Below are 27,337 nucleotides of genomic sequence, written 5' to 3' on the forward strand. Positions count from 1 at the left end.
TCTTCACAAACACGATTAAAACAATCATTAATTCAAAGAGAGACAGAGTGAGTAGTGGCCCAATCCTACCCCTCCCCACCTTCTGCTGTACAGCCATGCCAGTAGAGTATGCCCTGCATGCAATGGGGAGGGGGATCAGGCAACCAGCTACAGGTAAGTAAAAAATGTTATTTACCTCCTAATAAGCTGCCTGATTGCCAGTGGGTCTCCTTGGATCCATGCCGGCTATTTGATATTTGGAGTCACAACCTGCTCTGGTGTGGGCTGGATTCATCAGTGGTGTAGCAAACTGCAAGCTATTTGCCCTGATGAGTCTGACATGCTCCGCAGTGGCATGCCATTTGTGGACTGTGGATATGAGATCCTCTGTTGTAAGGGCCCCATAGGATTGGCCATAACCTGCACTCTTCCTAAGGCTTTTCCTGGTATACAATTCAAATTTAAGATGTAATGCAGCTTGGTCATCCCTTATCTGGAATTCCAAAATATGGAGCATTCCAAAATATGGAGCTTTTTTGAGAGCTGACTTTTTTTAACGAAAGAAATAAAATCACAAACTCTGTTTTGTTTACAAATCTTGTTTTATGAACCAAATTATTTACAAAATATTAAAATTACCTTCAGTTTATGTGTATAAGGGGTATATGAAACATAAATGGAAATATTGTGTTTAGTCTTTTTGTGTCTAAATTTTGTGTTTAGATTTCCAAGATCTCTCATTATGTATATGCAAGTATTCTGAAATATGGAAAAAATCCAATATCCAAAATGCTTCTGGTCCCAAGCACTTGGTGCTTGGATAAAGGATTCCTGACCTGTACTGAAAAAAGACCCAGGAGAGAGAGAGAGAGAGAGAGAGAGAGAGAGAGAGAGAGAGAGAGCTATTCCCAAAATAACTAAACAGCTGGCAATTCTGCTGGAGTTTTTGCTGAAGGGAGAGAACAGAGACTCCTAACAGCTGTTGGCCCTGTAGCTGATGATTGAAGTGAGGTCCACTGCCCTTTCCTCAATGCAGTCCCAGTACAATCACAAGCCAAATTTCAGGAGCAGTCATACTACCAGCATTGGTCACCTGCATCAGTAACTTCAGTGACCTTCACTGGCGAACATCATGCAGAGGAAGGAATTGGGGGTGATGATGGGGTTGGACGGACAGGGAAAAGCTACTAAGGCCACTTTAGGGCTAAAGGTTGCCTGTAGCGGTTTAGGGCACTTTAGAGCTTTTCGATGGGCTTTTAAACTGTTTAAGCTGATTCAAGTCTTTAGATCAGTTTAAGTTCTCTGTGTCTAATGGCTTAAGCATTTAACTTTTAAAATGTTTTGGGAAGCAAATATGTTTATGTTGAAGGACTACCAATCAGTTAAAGCATTTTTAATCAGGTAAGTCCCTTGTTATTCGCTGGATTAATTAGATGATTAAAATTACAATATCTCAGCACGTCATATTCTGCAACTATTAAATGAAGATAATAGTTTTACACTGCTGAACAACACAGTATATTGCTTGTAGAATTATCTTGAATGCATTTGTTTCTGGGGCTCTGAGGGTATACATAGGGACTCCAGTGTGCACATGCCCCAGCGCCTTAATTGTCAGGAAATGCTCTGTGCAACAATGTGAATGTTCAAATAATAATTTCATTGTCAATAAGCATGGCTTATAAAATATTAATTACTGTAATTTGGAAGCAAAATGAAAGGAATTATCAACAGTTGCATAAGGCATTGACAATTGGATTAAGAGTTGGATTAACCATGAATGCTAAAAGCTCATCCCCTTCATCCTGCCTGCCAGAAACTGTTGCACATAAGAATATAATTCTTTCTAAAAGATGCTCAGGTTCAAGTTCGGAGTTCAGACCAGAACTGGAAACCATGGCTTGCACGTGACTTCTTGTTTGGAGAGAAACTGTGGTTTGGGATCACCAGATTTTTCTTGTTTTAAATGTCAAGAGTGTTCAAACTCGGTAGGATGGTAGAGGTAACTGGAACATGTGTCATGTTTTAACCATTGTATCTGAACCACCAAGTCTGAGATTGTGAGGGCTGGATATTTTTTTTTAAACTTTCAGTATATGAAATGCTTTTGAAACTTGATACCTGTTTTGGTTGTGTCCCTTTTAGTCTCTCAGTTGTGATCTAAAACTTCCTCCAAGTTTGGTACCAAATATGGATATGGTATTCTGCTTGTGGTCTAAGAGTTCCAAATGGAGTCAGTAGTTTTATCTCCTATGTCTTGGTTTACTGTGGTTCATTCTGTTCTTTTATCCCTTCATCTCTTAGTTTGTTGGAGCTGGGATCACCCAGTCCTCTAACGTTGTTAGCAATGCCCTCCTATTGTGTTATCAGCATCAAGCACAATGAGCTTTTTCTCCTTTTCCTCCTCTAGTCAGTTACTTGAAAGCATTGAACAGGACTGTATCAAGGATACAGCAATGTGAAAGATCAACTTGATATTTCCTTCCATTCTGACACTGATTCCTTGCTGAGGGTAGCTTTTCAACCAAGCCCCCTAACCTTCAACATTTGAGCTGCTGTGCTTGACTGAAAAGGTGCTGCAACCTTGCAGCTATACTTGGCGCACCATCAGCTTTTGTGATGTTACACGGGCATAGTTGCCATGGCTGTTGGCACACACTGTGTTGCTTTCTGGGTCTTACACTCAGCCTTTTAGTGTCAGTGTGATAAATGGATATACCTTAGTTAGTATATACCTATAGTTTGCTATAAGCAGAGGTTTAAATGAAACCAGATTGTTTAAACCTGTGTATCCTAAAGGAAATGATGATGTTCAGAGAAAAAGAGAAAATGCCAGAAGTTGACATGTTCTTGACTTCCTTTTATTTTAAGCTATTGCTGCTGAACTAGAGACATCCATAACAGTGATGCAGGGTTGAAATAACAATTGCTTCTGTATTATTATTATTATTATTATTATTATTATTATTATTATTATTATTATTATTATGGCTTGTAGCTCAGGGTGCTTTCAGACATTGCTGTTCAAACAGCTTCCAGATCAGCAACTGGGACCTCATAACTCCATAAGAACATAAGAACAGCCCCCACTGGATCAGGCCATAGGCCCATCTAGTCCAGCTTCCTGTATCTGACAGCGGCCCACCAAATGCCCCAAGGAGCACACCAGATAACAAGAGATCTGCATCCTGGTGCCCTCCCTTGCATCTGGCATTCTGACATAACCCATTTCTAAAATCAGAAGGTTGCGCATACACATCATGGCTTGTACCAAACTCCAAACATCTCACTTCCCTTTTCAAAATTTAGAACTATCATTGACCCTCAGGTCAAATGGTGGCTTTACCACTTCTGAGAATGTGGGTTGAAGCTGGCTGAACAGCACTGAACATTTGCAGATTTTGAGTCAGAACAAACAGTATTGTGAGGAAATTTATTTTTGGTGATTTTCCACTTGAAAATGCATTTAGACATACAAAGAATGGAGCAGTTTACCCATGGGGAACCATTTTGCCCAGATCCATCTTGTGGAAGCATTCAGAACACACAGGGGTGGCCTCTGAACCATCCAATGCACTATCAGGGCTTGGGTGGTACTATCAAGTACCTCCAGCAATCTGGTGCCAGCATTAGAATCACACTGCACAACAAATTACCAAATGAATCCCCTGACAGATATTCAATGAACCAGGTGGAGAAGCCTAAAATTAAGGAAGGTTTGGGAGTGGGAGCTGGAGGTGGTTGGGAAGAGACCTTGTCAACTGCTTGGAAAACAAAGTATGGATGAAAATACCCATGTGGAAAGGCAACTGGCTAACCCAATAAGCCCCACCAAACAGGAAAACAGGAAAAAGTCTTGATAGAAGTAGCTATTGTTCTGGCTCTCATTCTTATAGAAGTACTCTTCAGAGCCGTCCCATCTGTGTGGCGAAAAGAAACAGTCCCCTTGGCCAGCAGATTAGTGAGGGGTTCCCATCTCTGTACACCCACTTGTCTTCACTGCTCCTCTTCCTTCTTTCACTCCCTAGACTGGAAATGGAAGAGGAGGACTGAGAGGAAGAGGAAATGTGAAGGGGAGGAGAGTGCTAACCACAGTCATTGGAGAGTGGGAGGATCAGAGGCTGGCACATCATCGGGTAAGGGGAGGATGTCGGCTCAGGAGGTCCTCAGCAGGCCCTGGTACTCCTGATGTACAGGAAATGAAGAACAACTTTCTACTTATCATTTCATGCACCTGGTAGAAATGTGACTGATTTTGCAGCTCTTTGCTATAAAGTATGTTTTTGGAGCTGAAGTTATTCCAGAAGGAAAGAGCTAAAAACTCAGCAGGATGACTGTCTCCTAAAAACAGCTTAAACCCAGAATTCATAAGCTGCAGGGAGCACCACCAAGGTCTCCAGTTCTCTTATCTCTTTTAATGTTGCCTAGAGCTTTTGCTGCTTCATGCCTTCTTGCAAGGCAGTTATGCTGAGGTGAACCGCTTCAGACAAATGGGAGCTGAATGGTTATGACAAGAACATGCACAGAGATGTATAGCTTGGCCATGTCTAGCTTGGCAACCTGCATCTCTATGGATAGGAATAAATGACTTACTTTCAGGATAATTATATTAAACCTGAAAAGTGTGGTCTTTTCCCCTGTCTTGACCATGTTTGTTCTGCTCTAGCTCATTGATGCAGTTTTACTGATATTTAGCTATATCTTTTTCGGTATACACTTTCTGACATACATACAAGGAGCTCTGTGCAGCTTCAGCTATATTTTTAAAGGAGTAGCAAACAAATTGCAGCAAGATGGTGCTGCAGATAGTTAACTCCTGCTGCTGCTGTGTAAAAATGTTAATAAGCTCCTGGAGCACCTGCGGCACAGTCAATATTTAGCATCAGCTATACATGTTGCGCTTGGACTGCAGGCATATTCCTAGCCAATTGAAAATCTGGCATGAATGAGCAGAAGGTTCTCCTCCATCTCTTCACATATGTCATGGCAAATAATAATGGCAAACAGTGAGGAATGGCACAAGGGTTGAAAAGAGGACCAGTTTTATACAGTTTCTGTCCTTTAGATTCTAGGCAATCTGGTTTCCATTCTTGTATAAATTATAAGAGAGCAGCATGCACAGTTAATTTTGTCGTAGGCCATAATAGGTAGGCCTTTGCTGACACTAAAATAGTAGTCCTATGTGGGTTGTATAAGTTCATACTGAAGATAGCTGCTCACACAACTGCCTTGCACATAGAAAATGAGATGTCAAGGGAAAGGCTAGATCCGAATTTTACTCCCTGAAATTTTGTCAAGAGCCAGTATGATGTAGTAGATTGATTGTTGGGTGGTAACATGGGAGAATGAATCCCTGCTCAGCCAGAATGTTCTTTGGGTGACCTACTTCACTACCTCTCAGCCTCACTGCATGTAGGGATATTCTGAGGATAACCAAGAGAGGAGTCATATTTTGCCACCCCAAGTTTTTTGGAGGAAGATGTATTTGCATCGTTGATAGCCTTTTTCTAGGCAGCAGACAAGCCCCATTACTGGAGAAAGGGCACCTGTGTCCTTAAACCAAAAAAGAAGCAGAGGGAAAGGCTCATGAAATGATTCCTCACAGGATGCAGCCCTCATAGTGTTTGCCAGCTTATTACCATTCTTTTAATTAAAAAATATATATATACAAACTTCCGCTGGTATATCACACCATGGAACATTCACCCTTATGTTAAAGCAGTGGCGTCACTAGGATTCGCGTCACCCAGTGGGAGGCCTGCGCATCACCCCATGCAGTGGGCGGGGCAACAGCCCAGGTGGTGGGCGTGGTGATGTACCATCACCCTGCCCCCACTGGTTTTTTGGCAGTACCTTTTGATAGAACAGAGATATTTCAATGTGGTTTGTTTCATTGCATTCTGCATGAAATTACGCATTGATTGATTATATAACATGATGGTATTATTCCTCCAGACTCTGATTTTAGTGATTTTGAAAACTTGTAGGATCACACACACACACACACACACACACACACACACACACGTGTCAACTAACTAACACCTTATTGCAGCAGTTCTCAAACATTTAGCACTGGGACCCACTTTTTAGAATGACAATCTGTCCAGGACCCATTGGAAGTGACGTCATGGCCAGAAGTGACATCATCAAGCAAATTTAAATAAATAATTATAAATAGTTAAATTAAAATGAAAGAAATAATTAAATAAGGGGGAGCCAGCCCTGTTCCACCAAGTGAGTTTTCTCTGTAGTCTGCCTGCAATAACCCCCCCCAAAAGAATCAGTGAAATCTTCAGCCCTCCCCAGTGCCCAGTTTAAAGTCCTTCTATTTCAAGCACATCAATACAAAGACCCACCTGGTTTTACAAGTCTGAGAGCCCAATCCTATGCCTGTCTACTCAGAAGTAAGTCCCATTAGACTTAATGGGGCTTACTCCCAGGAAAGTGGGGTCCAGCCTTAGAGCCCAATTCTATGCATGTCTACTCAGAAGTAAGTCCCATTAGAGTCAGTTGGGCTTGCTCCCAGGAAAGTGTGGGTAGGATTGGGCTGTGAGGGAAACTGCAAGTGCAAAATAGAAAACATTCCTCTTACCAGTTCAAGCCTCTTTGTTGGTCCTTTCTAGTGGGGGGGGGGAGGCTGGCTTCTGGGGCTTTTGTTGCGCTCCAGTCCCATCGGATCAGGACCATTCTGGTGTCCTCACATTCCCCTTTGCCTGGCCTGACCACCAGCCAAGGCACGTCTGCCTACTCGCAAGTAAACGCGACAGTGAGGCTGCTTCGCTTCCCATAGGGCTCCATACACTTGCAGCTGGGGGGAGGGACCTCCTCCTTGGGTGTTTTGGGGGGCTGCATTCATTGGATCAGGACCATTCTGAGTTGGAGTCCTCTCAGCCTGCTCTTTTCGACGAACTTAAGGCAAGTGTGCCTACTTGCGAGTAAATGTGGCCACGTGGTTTTGCTTGCTTTCCATAGGGCTGAATAGGGACCTCCTTCTCAGGTGTTTTTTGGGGGCTGCATTTACTGGATCGGGACCATTCAGGTGTTATTGGATTCCTCTCAGCCTGCCCTTTCCAATGCACTAAGGAATGTTCCCTACTCACAAGTAATTGCGCGATACGGCTCACTTTCACTTTCCATAGGGCTCCATACATTTTTTTCTTCCATTTTTTTGGCCATAACGTTTGAAGGAAAGGAGCGATCTCAACGGGTTATTTTGCATTGTGTTCCACTGGACATTCCGCATCCAACGGTTTATGGCATGACTTGGTAGCCACTAACAGTGCGATTTTAGCGTGTCACCCCCCCGGTGCGGCCCGCACCCCCTGCACCCCCCTAGCGACGCCAATGTGTTAAAGAGAATTTTCAAATAGGGGAAGTGATGTTGCGTGGGCATATGTTTCTTTTTACCACTGATGCCTAGCTGGGGAGGGGGTTTCCATGACAATCCCTAAAACAGTATGCATAGTATGCACAACTGCAGCAACACAAAATTACGGCTTGAGTATGAGAAAATATGAGCCAGAAAGAGGGTCGAGGGCAGTAATAAACTCACTGCAAATGCTTACACCAGACAGATGCTGAGACTGGTGTTCCCAGACTGCTTCTGCATTAATCTGCCAGGGAGTATTCAACTAAGTGGTGAAAATGATCTGAAGATCTTCAGTTTTTTTTAGAGGCCATTGTAATAAAGGACTTAAATGTTCTCTTGGTAAAGATTCATATCATATGCACTGGAAATACTAGTTGTAGCAGCAGTTCAGGTTATGAATTCCATTTTGTATAGGGAAGGTATGATGTCCCTTGCCTTCCCCCTTCAACTGGAGCTGGGGGAAAACAGCTTCCTGTTTGGGTTTCCAGGAAATAAGCTGAATGTTCCCTGCACAAAGAAACTAACTGCTTGAAAGGCTTTTGGAATGTGTTAGGGTACCATATTTGTTTTAATTTATACACCATGCTGCATACATTGCTGGTTCATTATTGAATAAATACTAGCTCTGCCTCATGTATACTTTATCTCTGTCTTCTGCCATTACTTGAAAATGTGCAACTTTTTTAAAAGGTTTTCTAAACTCCATCTGTGTCTTACGAGGCTTCTCAGATTCTGCTCGTCTCAAAGATTTAATTAGCAGACTGCCTAGCAGTGTGATTGTGAAGGAAGGCAGGCTTTCTGCAGCACATTCCTATTACCCTTGCTAAGTGAACCGTGAGAATGAAGCTGAGCAAATGGCAACATCAACTCCGCTGATTAATTGCCAGCCTCCACCTCCATGCTTGGCGAAAAAGCTTATCTGCATTTCAAAGTTAAGATGACTCTTCAGGCAGGGTGATATTGCCTACCTGCTTATGTGGCTCCAATTCCTTACGTGCTGTTCAAATCCATTTGGGGAGCTCTTTGTGGAAGCATTTAAGTGCATAGCAACGTGGCAATGAAGATTGGGATTGGGTTGAGAGTGAACAGTGTCTGCAATGGAAATCTGAAGTTGGGACAGAACCACTAGTAACTTTTCAGTTGTGACTTGTGCCCCAGGGAGTATGATTATACAGAAGGGAAAGCAGAGGGAATTAATAAGAGAGTCTGTGATGTTATGAATGAGTAACCAGGTAGATATGGGGAAAGAATATCAACAGGACTAATGATGGTAATTGCTTGTTATAAAGATAAATGAGGCATATAGAAGGATAGGGTTGTGCCTTGTCAGGTGGGCACCTTGTCAAATTTTGTAACTCTGAAATCCAATTCATGTTCTAACTTGCATATTAATTCCTCCTGCATTTGCAATTGCAGCACACAGATTCTCTCTGGATGACCCACAGAGCAGGGAAAGGGACAAAATCCCTAAATAAGAATCCATTTCCCACATTTGTGATAGACCCCAGTTTTTGTTGTAAAAACCCAGTAGAAATGAATGAGGGTGACTAGATAGATGTGCTTGATTGCACACATATGTATGCATGTGCAGACACACACACACACTCCTGTTTGTAATTACAGTTGCACGCTAGAACATAAGGTATATGAGACTAGTCCTCACATTGTTTGAAAATCACACTTGAATTGATCTAAAGAAGTTATTAGATATCAAAGCAATCTCCTTCGGTCATCTCTTCAGTGGAGTGTACCCACTAGTGACACGTGGGTACACCAGTCCATGATTGTAATCTTTTCTATCTCCCACACTCCTTCCACTTACTGAAACTCCCAGTTTGGGTCTCTGGATGTCCTGAAGACCTGGACTTTCACCAGTATTTTGTGACTGATTTGATTATCATGCCTTCCTTCTCCAGGATTCTACTTGGAGGACAGAAGATGGACATAGTAGCCATGCTAGCTAGACAAAGGTCAGTCTGTGAAAATGTGAACATGTCTGTTTGTTGTGTTCCAGCTCATCAGTGATGGTGGTGTGGTCTATGCAGAAGCCCTCTGGGATCATGTCACCATGGATGACCAAGAGCTGGGGTTCAAGGCTGGGGACGTCATTGAAGTAATGGATGCTACTAACAAGGAGTGGTGGTGGGGCAGGATCATGGACAGCGAGGGCTGGTTCCCAGCCAGTTTCGTACGGGTAAGATCCTATGTATCGTTTTAAAAACTTTGTTAACATCCAGCTCTGCTACGGGATGAGAAATGCTCCAAAGTTCCAGCAACTGCTGGCTGCCAGCAATGAACACATTTAAAAAACATTTTCTGCAATCTGTAGCAGTGACTAGGTAAGTGGGAAGATGAAGTGTTACTGCGCCCTCACTTCCTCTTTGGTGGGCACTGGATGTGAACTGGAGTCATGTAGCCTGCGCAGGCTGTCTTTCCCCTTCGCCTGAGTCAGTGACTGCGTTGGAGAGATTGGCAAGACAAAACATTGTTCACATTTCCATTTCTTTACTTTAGTGGGAGCAAGGAGTGAAGGGGCAGCTTGTTATCAAGGAAAGTGGAGGGATAAGCAGAAGCTGCAGCTTATGTTTTTATGTGGGCTTGAAAGGAAAATCATTCTTTGGGTTGGAGGTATAGCGATACAAAGGAGACTATGACAACCTAGCGTATCTGATGAGAAGCCGACATTGCTCTTAATGTAGCATTGAGCCATGCTTCCAGTTTTAAATCAAGGACTCTGGAACCATTTCTATTAATTCAGCAGAGCTGCAGCCTCATCATGATCATTATAATTTTTTTAATTATTATGATTCCTGTTTTGCCAAATTCCCATTCCAAGTTTCTATAGAGTACTTACGCCCAATTCTAAGCTAATTAGTTCCCCTTTCTTTCTCCAATGGCCCTAGTTCTGCACTGCTGGACCCCTCCACCAGGGTAGCTCGCCTGTTCAACCTGCAGAGGTTCTCTTTCCTTTCCTGCCAGCAGCTTCTCCAGCCACTGCAGCAACACCTTGTTTCTCAGCAGGTCTTGGGAGTGGCATCCACACAACAGTCTCCAGCATCTCCAGCAGTCCCCATTCTAGCAATCCTCAGTAGTCTGTTCGCCTGTCCGTTCATTCACTAGTCAGTTAGTTAGTCTGTTGGTCAGTCAGCAGGTCCTGTAGTCCATCAGTCAGTCCTCTCTCCTTCAAGCTCCTTCCTTTTGCTCTCTCAGAGCCCAATCCTATGCATGTCTACTTAGAAGTCGCATTATAGTCAATGGGGTTTACTCCTAGGTAAGTGTGGATAGCTTTGCAGCCTCAGTCTCTCCAACTTCCTTCCTTCTACACCACACCCTTTTTCTTTCTCCAGCTGCTGCTTTTATTCCTGTGGGCTTTTTTGCCTCCAAGTGGCTGCAGCACACTCACTGCAGTCTGAGGTCCTGGTGTTAACCCCATACTTGCCTGCCAGAGCAAGAGGCCATGGTTGACACCACACCCTATCTCCCCAAGGCTTCTTGCCCATTTCCATTGCACTTCCTAAGAGAAAATAGGTGCTGTGTAAAATAAGAAGGTATTCTTCTGTTGTTTGAGTTGAAGTTGTGAGCAAAACCTATTAGCAGGAGCTCCATTTTTTGTGTGTTTTGATAGCTTTAGGAATTTGTCTGGGTTATGACAATTTGTTAGGATTAGGACAAAACTACACCTGATTTGACATCCTTGATGTAACACACACCCTATTTAGCCTCAAATTAGCATAATGTGGTGAAGGCTGTTAGCTTGGATGATTGTAGGGTAGACAAGCTCATGGAGGACAGCTACGAGGAGCATCAGTGGGTAACAGTGGGCAAAGACTCTATTTGCCTTTGTGCCCTGCTTATGGCTTCCTAGATGCATCTAGTTGGCCACTGTGGATACTAGACAAGTTGAGTCTTTAGAATCACTGCTGAATTCGTCTATGCAGTGCATATCATATCCTGGGTATTTTCTCCTGGATAAAAGATGAATTGCACCTCTACCCAAGTCCTATATGTGTTAGACCAGTGTTCTGTGGGTTGTGATCCCCAAGTGGGTTGCGACCCATTTTTTGGTGGGTCACGGGACTAGTGCAGCTTGGAAGCTGCAAGGCGTTCTGGATCATGCCTTATAACTTCCTGGTAGCACTGGCAGGCAACCCACTTCACTGGCCACGTCATGTCCCTGAATGTCTTGTGGCACTGCATTCTGGGGTGTGACCCGGAAGCCACAAGGCATTCTGAGGCGCAATGTGGGCACCGCAGCTGATGAGCAAGTTGCAGCGGTAAAAAGTTTGAGAAGCGGTGTTAGACCACTAAATAAACCCTTAGAAGGGTGTCATACCTTTTACTTTGCCAGCATGATGTCATAAACCAGGGCTGCTCAATAGGTGGATCGCGATCTACTGGTAGATCGCGAGGCAAAATGAGTAGATTGCGGAGTGCTGACCCTCCCTTCAGGTGCCTCTGGGAGGAAACGCCGGGAGTAAGGCCCATTGTACTCAATGGGGCTTACTCCCAGGTAAGTGTGGCTAGGATTGCAGCCTCACAGCCTAATCCTAGGCATGTCTACTCAGGAGTAAGCCCTGTTATACTCAGTGGGGCTCAAGGTACACCAACATACATTGTACACATAAATGTTATATGTTATGATGGCGCGAGCATTGTAAAAAAAACTCTGGTAGATCTCCAGGCCTTGCTGGGTTTCAAAGTAGCTCTCCAGCCAAAAAAGTGTGAACACCCCTGTCATAAACTGACATTGCATTGAAGTCTTAGAGGTGATTTTTGGAGTGCTGTAGAAAGATTTCATGAGGCTACTCATTTAAAATCAGGAAGCCAGTCATTTCTAGGTAAGACTATCAGTTTTCCTATTCTATAAGCTGTTGTATGCAGATTGCATGCTTGACAGAAGTGGAGTGTGCTGATTAAAGAATATATTTAATTGCGTAGAGACTAAAAATGACTGAAGGAGAAATATGTCTGGCAAATTGTACTGTTCTCAAGGCTGTTGGTGATCCACCTGTGGCAAAACTGAGAGTGTGAATGTGAAGGCAGTGTGCTGAAGATTTCTCAGGAGTGAAAAGGCTGGGAATTTAGACTCCAAGTACCTGATTAAAAAACCCTCATGTCAAAATCTTGGGGAGCTTAATTCTTGTTCTGCTGCCATCTTGTGGCCTTTCCCGAAGATTGTTCTGATGAACCTTAAGCTTTTATGCATCACCCAGCTTTGCCAGTGAATGTATCACCTATCTCACTTTCCTTTAAAATGTCTTAATGGAAATAATATTTAGATTTCTGGGAACAAGACCACCTTTGAAATTATCCAGTCACCTTGATTGCCAAGAGTGGGAAGTTGTGTGCAGAACTGCCTGAGTGTTCATTCACGACACAAGGGGAAATTCATCCCAATGCACCTGTACCCATGGGCTAGCTCTTTAATCCTCAGAACTAGTTGTGAAATTGATTCACCATTCACTAAACCTATTTATCCTTCCTCAGTTGATACAAATTCAAAGGAATGGTTAAGAGCTGATCAATACTGTCACATTGTTCATGTTTACTATCAGAATCTATCCATTCTGAAGCCGCAGTAGTTCTCTTGATCTAGTTCAGACTTTCAGGAGTTGATAGGCTGCAAGGGCTTTCCTCCATGCTTAGTCAATTTCCCCATTTTTATTGCATCATGTACCCACTTGTTCAATTTCAAAATCAATTAGGGCTGAAGCACCCCAATCTTGCTTCCTTCCAACCAGGCTCCTCCATATTTGGGGGAAGCTGCTGCTCAGAAAGAGATTGGTGTGAGGGCAACCCAAGCCAAGGAAGGGTTGTCATCCACTGTTGGCATCTGTGCCCTGAAGTACACACATCCTGAGAGATGAACCTATTCTCCTAGATCAGGGCTTTTCAAACTGGGGTGTCACGACGCCCCAGCCTCTGCGACCTTAAGGGGCGGGGGCAGCCTGGAGGCAGGGAGGAGGCAGCGGCGCAATCCCCAGGATCGCGCCGCCCAGGGGGGCTGCAGGGGCTTGGGTGCACTTACCCAAGCCTCCTGCAGCCTCCCCAGGCTGCGGGGAGCCCGGCATGACCTGCAGCAGGGCTCCCTGCAGCCTGGGGAGGCTGCATGAGGCTTGGGTAAGTGCACCCAAGCCCTTGCAGCCCCCCTGGGTGGCGTGATCCTGGGGGTCGCGCTGCTGCCTTCCCCCTGCCCTGCTGCCTCCCCCCCGCCCACGCAAGTACTTAGTGGCTCTCATACTCTCCCAGAGAGTTTGAGAACCACTGCCTTAGCTTGTTTCAATTTGGGATTTGCAGATATTTGTGAAAGCAGAGAACACTTGTGTGGGAGGACTATTTCCAAGTGTTCTCCACTTTTTAATGTTACTAAAACTGACTCTCCAAGATCCTTCCAATCAGGAACGGATAGGTTGATTTGTACAGAACCAAGCAATATCAACCTGGTTAAGAGTGGGGCCCTGTAGGTCAGGACCAGCGTCCCCTCTGCCAACAGCCACTAGAGTGAAAAATCCCTCTTTCTTCCCTACGTGTACTACTTCTGCTTCACTTCAGTAAGAGCTAGACTTTGTCCAGAGCAAAGACTGGTGGGGAGAAGGAGCCATGATGCAAGGAGAACTCATTGAGTTTGCCAGCTACTGCCTGCAGTCTGAGCCTCTCTGCTGTGGTTCTGCATCCGGCTGCTGCTGGGTCCTCGAGAGATTGAACCTGAGAAGCTGTCATGTGGAAGATGGTGCACATTTGTTCTCAGTTGCAGGGTAGGATCCAGACAAGTGGATTTAAATTACAACAAAGGATATTTCAGTTAAACTTTAGGAAGGATTTCCTGATGGTAAGTGGAACAGTCTTCCTTGGAAAGTGATAGACTCTCCATCACTGGAAGTCTTTAAGCAGCGACTGAATAGCCGTCTCTTAGGAACCTCCTGTAATTATCAGGGGGTTGGACAGTGATCTTGCAGATCCTTTTCAGTTCTGAGGAATAATATTAATAATACAGGTATTTATACTGCCTTTCTTGGTCGTCAGATTTCTCCTCGGACTTTAATTCAAGGCGGTTTACATAGGCAGGCATTTCTAAATCCCTCAAGGGTATTTAGGGTATTAATCCCTCAAGCTCCCTCATGGAGCTGCGAGTGCCCTCGAACTGGCTACATTTGGATATTATCTTCAGGCTAACGGATGCTCTACCCTCTAGACCAGACCTCCTACCCAGAGGAGGTGGGGTGTTCTTATTTGCTAATACTGCATAGGCCATCCCAAACACAATGCCATCTAGTTACACTTCTGGCAAATGCCATATTGTCAGATGCCCTTGCCTGCCCCAACAACTGCTGATGAGCACTTTGCTGGCACAAGTTTGCTGGCGCACTTTGCTGGGATGGAGATTGGGGCAGGGAGGGGGCAGATCAAGGCCAAGAAGGGGGGGAATAGGATATCAGCAGCACTGCTACTGCTAATGCCACCTCCTTCCCAGCCTTGATCTGCCCCCTCCCTGCCCCAAACTCCATCCCTGGTACTGGGGGTTATTGGCAGCCCACTTGTGGTGGTGTCCTGACTGCGCTGAATGGCATGTCTCCATTGGCAACAGGCATAATGCATGCTGCACCACTGGAACAGCAGTGGCCCAATAGGATTGAGCTGTCAGTTTAGTTCTGCCTATGCTTAATTCTGGTGGTTACTGTAACTGTTACCATAAATGGCACCCATATTCTGAAATTGTCATTAAATTATGAATGTAGGCTCTTGACAGTGACAGTGGAAGTAGAGTTTAGGTGGTGGGGGAAGGTGGGAATAAAGTGCTGCTTTGTCATGGGTTCCTTTCTCTATGGACCAAACAACACTAGTTAGTATACAAAGCAGGGAGTCAAGAAGGAATTATATCATGGGTATTTCTCTGTGTTTGACACAGCTCCGTGTGAACCAGGATGAACCAATGGACGACTATTCTTTGAAGTTAGAGGATGGCAGGGAGGAAGACTCGAGAAATGCAGCCCACCGTTTTGGGGTGGGGCAAACAACTAAAGATCAAATGAGGACCAATGTTATCAATGAGATCCTAAGCACAGAGAGAGATTACATCAAACACCTGAAGGACATCTGTGAGGTAAGGAAGGCATGAAGACAGCATGTGTGCTACACAAAACAGCAAAAGCATCTGGGCCAAAAATGTCAGAGGTGGAATTTAGAAGGAACAATAATGTCTAGGACATGGAATTCTATAAAAAGTCTTCAAAACCTTTGAACTCTTCACTGACAAGTTGTTGAGTTCAACACACCATTGTTAATATACTTCTTCAGTATGGATGGCTTTGTTCTGATATAAGCAATGAGTATATTCCCTCCATGAGCCTCTATGAAGTGACCATACATGTGCAGTCATTTCTATTTCTGTTGATGGAGTTAGTTTTCCCATAGAGCTCTAAAGTATAGTTTTAGATTAGCTTATGATTCAGGGTGTAGGGGTCACCACATAAGAAATTTTTTTATTTAAGATACGCTTAAATAAATACGAAATACGCTTAAATAAATACGAAAATAAAATGTTCATGGAATATCTTTTGTCATCTTTCTGAGAGCCTTACAGATCTAAAGTGTTCTAATGTGGCCTCCGGGTCTACAGAAGCTGTTTAGCTTTACATCCATGGAGAATTCTACTATGTCTTGCTCCTGGTTTTGGAGTTTTTCACAGAGGAGCTCTTAGCCTTTGCTCAGGTCGCTTCAGCTCTAAACTGCAGAAATTGAAATTCCATGGTAATCAGTGATTTCATTGCATGCCCACAATCTCTCTTTGCTGGTTAGCTCCACTAATCTCTTTAACCAGGGGCAGTATCTCTTGTGGGGCACACAGACCTGTGGCTGGCATCCACGCAAGGAAGGATCCTGCCTCTGCAGTTGATGAGCAAACCATGTCTACTTAGAGCAATCTATAAGCAAATACAGAGTCTCCCTGCAATTCTTTATTTTCCTATGAACAATTCTAGGTTGCTGCGGCTTGTACAACAGCCAGTGTCCTTGTTCCTATGGTTTAGGGGGCCCTGAGAGCAAGCCTGATCGGCAAGTGGGGAAGGAGAGGAAGTGGCCCCAAAAGTTGAGATTCTGACGGGCACATCATCGGCCTGTTTACCTGTAATCTCCCAGACAACTTTCTAAGCACTCAGCCACCCACCAGTCAGACTAGAAAACTTGCAGTATGTAGGCCCCGTGTGTGTGTGTGTGTGTGTGTGTGATCTCACCATTGCCTCAGGGCCTAGTGCAACCTGACACTGACCCTGTGCTTAGCCATATCACCAATTCGTGAGGTGGGCTGCGGTTCTTTTGTATCTCATCCCCCTAGTCACTTGCCTATAAAATGTTACTCCTCTCCAGGGTTATATAAAACAGTGCCGCAAACGAGCCGACATGTTCACAGAGGAGCAGCTGAAGACAATCTTTGGGAATATTGAGGATATCTACAAGTGCCAGAAGAAATTTGTTAAAGCACTGGAAAAGCAGTTCAACAAAGATTACCCACACCTGAGTGAAGTTGGCTCTTGCTTCTTGGAATACGTAAGTGGGCAGGTGTACATATACAGGCAGGTGACTACCCAGGTGCAGGCAGAGGCTGGTGGTTTGGTGGTTGTGATCTTTTCACTGCTGGAAAAAAAAATTTGGTATGTTAAAAAGTAGATCTTATTACTGCAATCAGTTTTCCTTGTTCAAATAGGGAAACTGAAGTCTTTACAAAAGCTACTGATGCACTCATCTCTTCTGCAGTGGTATGACCTTGCAGGTGAATTTTAGGAAATGCATGCCCATCTACACTTACCTACATGTGATGGGCAGCCTTAGTGATAGGTCTGGCTCTTCACCTGCCTGGGTGTACAGCCAGGTGTGCTGGCCTGGAAGACCGCACTGATAAAAATATATTTTTGTGCTCTAAGAGATGAGCAGTAATCAGTCATAGCAGAAACCCGACCCAAAATGACCATATTAGTTGACAGGGTTCAAACACCAGCTTGCCCTCCACAGGTAAAGCATCAGGAATGATGTCAGATGTTGGTCACTTGCTGATGGCCCAGGTCCTAAGTACTCAGAACTGGTGGCATTAGTACAGCGCAATATACCATCAGGAAACAAGCAAAGAGTGCTTTGGGGTGGGGAGGCAGTATAGGTACTGACCTCCGAGCCCCCAGCAACTCAGTGCTGGCATTGTAAAGGAGCATCTTATTTCTAACAGGCATTGCAGAGTCAGGTGAAGAAACCCACATATGTGAACCCTCCTTACTAGGAAAGCCGAGCTCTTTAACGCTGCATTTGAACCACGTATCTTTTATCAGCTAAGATGCTGAGCTGTCAGCAGTCTATGACCTCTCGTCCTTTTCCGTGATAAGGCAGATGGTGCATCTCTGTACAATAAGAGCCCCTGGCTCAACCACTGTGTCAGCACTGGAGCACTGAAAGTTCAATTTTGTGCTCTTTGGTAATTTTAGTTTATGTGAATTGGTTCGCCATCTTTCCTTATTTGTTTATTTACAAATGTACATGCTGAATTTCTGCCCCCCAAAAGGGTACCTGACATAGCTCACTACAAGAAACTACAAAAAAATCAAAAGAATTAAAACAAAAAATCAGCAGTTAAAAAAAAGTCTCTACCCTGAGTATTCAACAACCACACCTTCATCAGTGAATATGAAGCAAAGCCTCCCTCAATTACCTCTAACAGAGTCTAATGGAGATAGAGTCTAATGGAGAGAGGTAACATTTTAGATACCCTGGACTCAAGCCACTTAAGGCTTCAAAGGTGATAACAGCACCTTGAATTGGACAGGGAAACAAATCAAGCATGGATGAGATAGAACCAGAGAGACATGATCTGGATAACAGTTCCCAATAGCAGCCTTGCAACATAAATTTGGAATTCGCTGCTCGTTTCCAAACTCTATTCAAGGACATCATAAGAACATAAGAAGAGCCCTGCTGGATCAGGCCAAAGGCCATCTAGTCCAGCTTCCAGCATCTCAGAGTGGCCCACCAGATGTATTGAGCATGTTGCAATAGTTCAGTGTATTCTGCCTTTGAACATCTGAAGTACCTAGTCTAAGCTCTTCTTAATACTTCAGTATAATTTCATCTCTGTAATTGCTCTTTTTGTGCTTTTAGAAACAGTTTTGCTCCCTTTCTTCATTTTCCTTTATTTACTTATCTTTTTGTCTAGCAAAGGTATTGATTCTCTTTAAAGCAGGGACTCACTGGAAGCAGAGATCCTATCTGTTTTTATTTGTCCAATGAATAGGCTTTAGTAATAAGATCTTTTGGTTTCTAATTCAGCAAAATGAGTTCCAGATCTACTCTGAGTACTGCAACAACCACCCCAATGCCTGCATGGAGCTTTCTCGACTCACCAAAGTAAGCAAGTACGTATATTTCTTTGAGGCCTGCCGCCTGCTTCAGAAGATGATTGACATCTCTTTGGATGGCTTCCTCCTGACTCCAGTGCAGAAAATTTGCAAGTACCCACTGCAGCTTGCAGAATTGCTGAAATACACCAACCCACAACACAGGTAAAGACGGTTAAGATTAAGAAATGGAGGAGAGGGGATACCATGACATAGATGCATTTGTCCTCATTTGCTCCTTCTTGGTTTTGTAAAATCTTCTCTCTTAGGTCTTAGGATAGAGGGAGCCTTGCCCCAGTTGATTTTTCAGTACACAAACGGGCAGCTTTTCCCCCCCTAGGAAAACTGGTAAAAACTCTAGCAGGAAAGCTTTTGCAGAAATGTCCATCCATGGGGTTTTATTTTCATTGATGTGGCAGAGACAATAAAGGCCAAAACCAAAAATAGAAAACTCAGTCATTGATGCTTATTATGGAAGCTCCTTGTGCCAGATATTTAAAGACTGAGTCTGTGCTTTGAACAAAGTACAAGAAAGGGTGATGAGGTATGATATGCCTCTCACAGCAGGAGCAGTGTGATGTGGAAGGATCGCAGGTGAACATCACTTCCAGATGGAGCATTAAAGTATAGTCATAACAGTTACTAGTGATGCTGTTGATCTGCAGTGGGGTGCAGAGCTATACAGAAAAGTTCCCTCACTGTGACTTGTACTGCTGAAGCGTTTCTCAAGCACAGGTGAAATATGGTGTGTTGCAGCCCTCCCATATTATCCCCATAGCACAGCTGGCAGAAACCATTCAAACCTGAGTGGTTGCATCAGAGGTATTTCCAGCCTGGGTTAGATCCCCAGAATTTTATTTTTATTTATTTTGCCTTGCAATTTGATTACCAGCCTCTCGTGCTCTGAAATAGAGGCCCAGCCCCTGTGCCTTTGGGCTGCTTGACGTTGATGCTTCTGTTTCAACCCTAGGGACTTCAAAGATGTGGAGGCGGCCTTAAATGCCATGAAGAACGTTGCACGGCTCATCAATGAGAGGAAGAGGCGCTTGGAAAACATCGACAAAATTGCTCAGTGGCAGAGTTCTATAGAGGACTGGGAGGTAAAAGGACCCCAAGTGTCCCAACATGAAAGAAATGGTGCTTCAGACGCAAACATGTTGCAAAGTGACACCCAAGTTGTTTTTTTTTTTTTTAATATTTAGCTCCACAACTGGGCAAGTAATTTCCTTCTTCATTCACTCACACACAGCCTACTCCTGCACTGAGTATCTCATATACAGTGTTTTGCCTGTCCCCCATCCCTTTCAGCCAGCTACTGTGATGAAGGTACATCCTTCTACACCACACACACATATGCTGGAGTGGAGGCTGATACACTGTTGCTGATGGTAGCACCTGCTGCAATTGCTGTCCTAGACCTGCAAACTATTGTGGCCCCTTGCTGACCCTATGAACTGTTGTGCCTATGGAGAGAATTATAGCATCCACAAGCTCCCCACACAGCTCTTTGTATACCTTCAGATCTACCTGGATTTTATTTATCTTATACTGTACTTCCTATGCATGCTGATTATTGAAATAATAATATTACTAACCTTGTTTATTAGCTGAAGAGCTTGCAAGTATCCGATAGTGGACACTGTTATTTATTTGGTCAAAGAGACAATTAAACTCTGAAGCTGCTATCTTATCTTACAGTGCTATCTACGCTTACATAGCATAAACTTATCTGAAATGAATTAGGACTGAGGGGAAAGCTTTTCTTCTGAAACTATCTATACCTAGAAGTACAAGTACACTGCAGTGAATCCATCTAGTTTTGTTTTAAAATGGCCTTGATGAAAATAGGCTCCATTCCTGTTTATGCTGTCAGAACTTTAGATCACTGGATTATATTTATTCATTGAGGATGTTTTAAATTAGGATTTTTTTTTTAGAAAAAACCCAAAGCAGCATACAGTTTGTTTAAAAGCCATCAAAATAGTTAACACAACAGAATACACCAGTGGTTCCCAAACTGTGTGCCATGGTACCCTGAGATACTGCAGTGAACTCACAGGGATGCTATGAGATGTCCCCAGCAGTCTCACCTTCTTGGCCTCAGGATTGGCTGGCAATGGAAACCTCTTGGGAGTCCAAGCAGTGCATGAATGTTCAAATCAGAGTTTCATTGTCATGGTAGCAGAGACAATTGTTCCAGGCCCTATGGGGAGAGAGGGAGGGAATGGAGCCGAGAAGGCTTGCTGTGAGGGCTTCAGAAGTCCATAAATGCAGAGCAGTTGGGCAGAAGGCTGAGGGCTCTAGCGAGACTCCTGAGTAAAGGATTGCTAGATAGTCCAAGAAAGCCTCTTCCTCTTCTATGAAACAGGTGGAAGCGTAGCCCCCACACCTCCTAGAAGGAGACTTTAACACTGGGAGAATGCAAGTAAGATAGTGTGCGTGTTGAATTTTAATAGGGAAACATCTGAAGGTGCAAGGCTAGGGGACTGGTTAAAAACCCGTCTTGGCCCTAGAGAGTCCCTTGGTAGCCAGAGATTGCTTGCAGTCTTCTTTGCGGAGTAGAAACTGACACGTCCATTGTGTTGTGGGTGACAGGGTGAAGATGTCCTTGTCAAGAGTTCTGAACTCATCTACTCTGGAGAATTAACCAAGATTTCCCAGCCTCAAGCCAAGAGCCATCAAAGAATGTTCTTCCTGTTTGATCATCAGCTTGTCTGCTGCAAGAAGGTAAGCTAAGCAAGCCAGTACCACCTCTGCTTCTACCAACCAATGCTTCAGACAATCGCAAAATCACCTTTGTGGACTGCTTTTTTCCACATTTTGTGCTCAGGCACTAGAACATCCAAATGTGTTAGGGTAACAGCATTGCTCTAAAACACCGCTATATAAATCAAGGAAGGGATATGTGATTGCAAATGTGCCTACACAGCTGTAGTTTCTTCCTTGCTGGCCTCCTATGCATTCCGCAAAGGCAGTTAACGAGGGAGCCCTGCTGTGAACTGCTCTCCTGCAGTGCTGGAAGAAAATTATGTGTTTAGCTTTTGCAAGATAAAAGATGGCGGCTGAAAATGCGATCAAATTAAAACTATCAGAATTGCCACCCACATTCTTTCTAAACATCAGTGCAGTTTCTGAGGTTTTACAAATAGATGGGATCTAATTCTTGTTTCCAGCTGATAGGTAAACTTTGATATTAATCATTAAGATGCACATCAAAGTGGAAATGATACTAAGTCAGCCCAAGGAGATGGATTAAGGAATAAAATCATCATCACAACCCTTGCAACAATATTGTTGGACTGCCTGTAGAATGTTGGTTCAGTACACTGCTAAGTGCCATTTACAGAAGTTTCTCCATAGGTTTTCTACCAAACCCTTGAAAAGAAGAAATTAATAGCTTGATGCAGTTAGCATATTCACTGTGCACCCTGCGTATCATGTGAGAATAAGCCCCGGGGGTTAAGAACTGCTTTGAGCACCATTGGATTTTTTTTATAACATTGTACAAATATTGTAATTAAATAACTAGTGAGCACCCCCTGGCTTAATGACCTCCTGCCTCTTTGAACTGTTCTTCAAAGACTCATTATTCTAGCAGTTTCAAACATTACTGCTGCACTCTGTTTAAGGGTGGGAAGGAAGCTATGGAAAGCTATGGTGAGACCTGTCTTACCATCAGTGGGGCTAATGACTCCACCCTGGTCAAGCCCACCACACCATTGTGGACCCGAAAAAGACTAGTCACTAGTCTGAGGGGAATTTTAATAATTGCTAATACCCTTTTCTTTTTTATGAGTTTAATATTTTATGCATTTTTGGTAACAGTGGCCCTTCTTTGAGGACAAACTTTGAGAAGCAAGATATAAATGGTTAAAAATATACAACTCCCCCTCCAATTAACTGTGATATCCTGTCTGGAGCTAATTTATATCTGAGCATAAACCTAAAAAAATAGTCAGTGGCCTTAAATCTAATTACAATGAATACTTACAGTCCAGGAACACATGCTGAGTTTGCTTTCCTCACAAGTGACATAATTTCTGCAACTGGTGGGGTTTTGCACATGTATATGTGGAATGTAAGCTATACGAAGCACCTTGAGGGCGTTTAGCCAACACAGTACCCCAGATCTCCCCCCACCCCGCACCTCCAAATGATGTCAAAAGGCATGTTGTTGAAACTTCTGCCACTTTGTGTAGAAATATGTCCTGGTATATGATATATGAAATCTGACACAAAGTTAGTGCAGCTGGACCAAATCAGTCACATTCAAAGTGCCCCCACCCCAAAATACCTTCTTTTTTCATTGTAAATACATGATTAAAACCAGAGCAAATTTGTGTGGAAATATTGCTTAATGTAAAATATAATCTGTCAATGATTTAGGGAGGCATCCCCCAAATGGATGCATTTTTCAAAACTCTGTTTCCCCAGCATGGTTCAAGAAGTTTTGTTCCTGCAAATTATGTATGCATAAGAATCTGTGATATACATTGGATGTTATCGCTGGCATTTCAGGTTAAAGAAACAACAATGTGGTTGGGATGGAATTAAAAAATAATCACTGGCATCTGCTGCAGTGGAAAATTTACCCCATAGTCTCTCTACATTACTGCAACTTAGCCTAATTATGGATGCATGGAATTATCACTTATTCTTTCCCCACTGACCTGGGCACCAGACCCCTTCTCTTCCTCTGTTGTTTACTCTGGGTCTATTTTAGATTGTAAGCCTCTTGGCCAGGGACCTGTCTTTTCTTCCATTGCAAAGTGCCATGAATGCTGATGTTGTTATACAAATAGATATCGGTATAGTACTTACCTTGGATCAACATCCCTCCAACATTTTTGACTCTAGTCGCAGAAGCAGCTGAAATTGCATGTTGCATTACAGCTGACTGTGATCAGATCTACCTACATAGGATTGCTGACAGTGTTTCATCCAATAATTTCTTCACCCTACTTGGAGGATTTCACATCCCAATGGCTTTCTTCAAAGCTTTGGGGAAATATGTTGAAGACCCCTGTGTGTTTGCAAAATATAGAATCTCGCTGAAGTTTCACTGGAAAGATGTATTACACAGGGATATATGAACTGATGCAAATGTATGCACCAGATCTTGTCAGTTGCCATGGAAATCCTGCATACTACAGAGTACTTTAAGAGCAGAAAACCCATACCTGACATTGTTTCCAGAGAGGAGGCATCCTTTTGGCACATTGTGTTTTCGCTGAACTGAGTAAATATTTTTTCAGAGCAGCACAAGATTCTTGTGGGACATGGAGAGTTCCAAGAAGCAACTGAAGAAAGTGTTAATGTGGCCACAACAAAGTAGACGACTTACATAATTGCAAAATTGCTTCCATCTTTTCCCTCATGGTAGGAGATGTGGCACTATACAACATGTATAGCAGTTGCACTATACAACTGCTGCTTATCTGAAATCTATTTGAATTTAATCAACCAACTAGACCAGATGGGGCAATTTTATGACAACATGCTGAATATGTTCCTGGACACATTTTATCCAGGAATCAAAGCTGAATTAGGACACAACAGAAACAGTCAGTGATGATGTGAAAAACATATAATAACTGTTAATAATCTCAATAACATGACCAAGGAGCCATGCTGATCACACAGAGAAAGAGAGAGAGTCAGAAATGGACATTGAGAGAGCACCATGATAACAAATGAACAAAAAAATCTTGTGATGGTGCAGGACTGCAAAACACATTTTTTGAGCACTAGTTGCTCTTCCTCAGCAGCTATATTATTATTATTATTATTATTATTATTATTATTATTATTATTATTATTATTATTATTATTATTATTAACTATTTATATACCGCTTTTCAACGAAAAGTTCACAAAGCGGTTTACAGAGAAAATAAAACAACTAATGGCTCCTTGCCCCAAAAGGGCTCACAATCTAAAAAGATGCAAAAGCACACCAGCAGCCACTAGAAAAGACACTGCCGGGGTGAGGAGGGCCAGTTACTCTTCCCCTGCTAATAAGAGGACACCCACTTGAAAAAGTGCCTCTTACCCAATTAGCAGGGGTCTATAGAATATATATAGAATGTGCATACATTAAAATCAGTGTAACACATCAACAAACATAAAAATCTTTTATGTATACATGCATAATAAAACTAGCAGATCATATTCGAAGGTAAGAATAATAAAACTCACATATGGGCAAGATAATACAACTTAATACAAACGACAATACCAGTGTCATTGTATTAAAGAATTCCTGCACCTCCACATGTTTTAGTTTGTTAGAGAAAGATTACAGTCTTTACTAATTCTCTTCCAGCCTGACAAAGATGGACTTGGAACTACTATGTGTTAGGTCTTCAGGAACAGAAACTCCTTGTTCTGAGATGTGGTGAAAGGCTCTGGGGAGGAGTTAGATTGAAAGATGGAAATTCTCTCAGTACAAATTCCAAACTCCCCCAGTTCACCTGAACTCCTCAGGAGCTCAAGCCAACACACCCACCCAAGCCAGAGGACATTGCTCTGCCCTTTATTCTGGTTTCAGTGATGCTGCAATGAAACTGACATCCCCCATTCTCTTGTAATGAATGCCTATGAAATGGACAAGGGCCCTTAAAGATGCAAAATACGATATGCAAAAATCGTACATACATCCTCAGTGGGCTCCAGACCTTTGCTGGACCAAGTCCTTTTTTTATATCAGTGTCCAGTTTGATATCACTGTGCCTTTGTGCTGTCCATGGTCTAGAGTCCCTGCCAAGATTCTCGCTTCTCTTTAGAACTCTACTGCAGCTGGAACACTCTTCTAGCCAATTACCGCACTTGGGAATATGAAAGAAGGACGATCATGCTGTCATATCTCTTATTTTCATATCTCTTTGACCAACCCCAGATTTTTTGCAAGGAAGTATGTAGAGAGGTTCAATCTCACCAAATCAGAAACCACACAGAGAATGTGAGGATAGTGACTGAAGGCAACAAAACATTCCTCAATCCCTTTGAGCAAGAAGCACCCCTTCAGTACCCATTCAAAAAAAGCCAAAGATTTCCTTTTCGGTGTCAAGTAAATTAGCCAGCATGGTCAAGAAGCATTTATCACTGGGTGTGCAACAGTTCCTAGGAGATTTGAAAAGCTGGTCATGCAACAGAAGGTTTTAGCATTTGCTTCAGAAATTGTGAAGGGAATGAAACATGTTGAAAAGGTTCCTAAAATGAAACTGGAAAGAGACAGAATGAGGAGAATCCTGAACACATGGATCTGGCACAAGGGTTGAATTGTCCACTGGCTCTCATACTACTTTCTTTATGTCATTTTTGATAATTAATTTGATTTGATGATTGAGTGTGGCAAATCCACAAGATATCCAGAAAGCTGTGTGATAAGTGAGCCTCCAATTACTGTGAATTGTGTGACTGCAGATGGTATCTCAGTTTTCCTCTGCCTTCTTGGAGATCGGGCAGCACAATTTTAACTTGTGCTGGAACAGGCAGGCCAGGAGTATCCAGCTGTATCCAGCGCAAGGTTGGGGCTGACTGAGGCTCAGCCCAAGGCAAGGGGAAGCTTATCCCCTTACTGCAGGTAAAGTGGCAGCAGACCTGATAGCTCTACTCAGATCTGCGCCACCTGATAAGATGATGCAGATCCGAGCAGAACGGAGCAGCCTGAAGCTGTGCCGTGCTGCCCAGGAACGGGGCTAGGATCTGGCATAACTACCAGATCCTGGCGCTGGCTCCTGCTCCCCACTGTCCTGCCCGCCTCCAGGAAGGCCTGCTCCCTGCCCTCTTCCCACCCTTGAACGCCTCCCTCCCACCTCCTCACCACCCTCCCCATGCCCCCCCCAGATCCCTGGACCAACTGAGTTTGGCTGGCGCGAACTTACTTGCTGCTGCCACCATGGTGGCTGGATCTAGCCTCTGGGCTACCACACCTCCATGCGCTGGCGCAGCTTACTCCCTTGGAGACGCAAATGTGCTTTATGGCACGTTTGCGGCCCTCCCGGGCTGGTACAAGGGACTTGTGCCAACCTAGGGCATAGTTAGGATTGCGCCCTCAGTCATGTTTGGACAACGCTCCACATTTTGCAGTAACTTTGCTTCACATCTGCTGAACAAACTGACACTTTGACAGAACTCTTTGCCAAAGATCTGGAATAAAGAAGGGACAGTGCAGTTTTTAACTTCTGGTGCAGCTCAGCAAAGGCTAGCTGGCTCTCTAAATGGACTCAGGAATTGCAACTTCACGCCATCTTTGCTTTCATATTTGGTTAATAGCTAACAGGATCACCTGTAAGCATTTCCTCCTGTATCTTCCTTATATCAAGCAGATGATCAGGGGACCTTAGGGGGTTGAGGTGATCTGGAGAGGGGCAGGTTTTCCAGGCAGGAGGGAAAAATTTGCACTGTGCACTTTGTGCGCTGTACTCTATACCAGTGACAGGGGATGCTTTATTACAAATTTAAAAATTGTATGTGTTGACTCTGTTTTGGCACTCTGTAGATTTTAGAAGTCTTGCTATATGTTGTATGTCATCTGTATGTTGCACTACAGTAAGGAGTCAAAACCTGAGAGATAAATCTGTTTGCATGATCTCATTGTCTCCAAATATAT

At 43.5% G+C, this 27,337-nt stretch overlaps 1 protein-coding gene across 4 annotated transcripts in view; it reads left to right on the forward strand.

Annotated features, from left to right (window-relative positions):
- The window catches only part of ARHGEF4 (Rho guanine nucleotide exchange factor 4), a 207,665-nt gene that overhangs the window by 172,908 nt on the left and 7,420 nt on the right, over positions 1-27,337 (forward strand). For all 4 annotated transcript variants that reach the window (XM_066620908.1, XM_066620909.1, XM_066620910.1 and 1 more), the window contains 6 exons: positions 9,366-9,545; positions 15,258-15,452; positions 16,715-16,894; positions 18,656-18,888; positions 19,694-19,823; positions 21,319-21,450. In XM_066620908.1, the coding sequence (XP_066477005.1) occupies positions 9,366-9,545; positions 15,258-15,452; positions 16,715-16,894; positions 18,656-18,888; positions 19,694-19,823; positions 21,319-21,450 (1,050 nt within the window). The remainder of the gene's footprint in view (positions 1-9,365; positions 9,546-15,257; positions 15,453-16,714; positions 16,895-18,655; positions 18,889-19,693; positions 19,824-21,318; positions 21,451-27,337) is intronic.

The sequence above is a fragment of the Tiliqua scincoides genome, chromosome 3 (assembly GCF_035046505.1).
Source record: "Tiliqua scincoides isolate rTilSci1 chromosome 3, rTilSci1.hap2, whole genome shotgun sequence".
NCBI lineage: Eukaryota > Metazoa > Chordata > Lepidosauria > Squamata > Scincidae > Tiliqua > Tiliqua scincoides.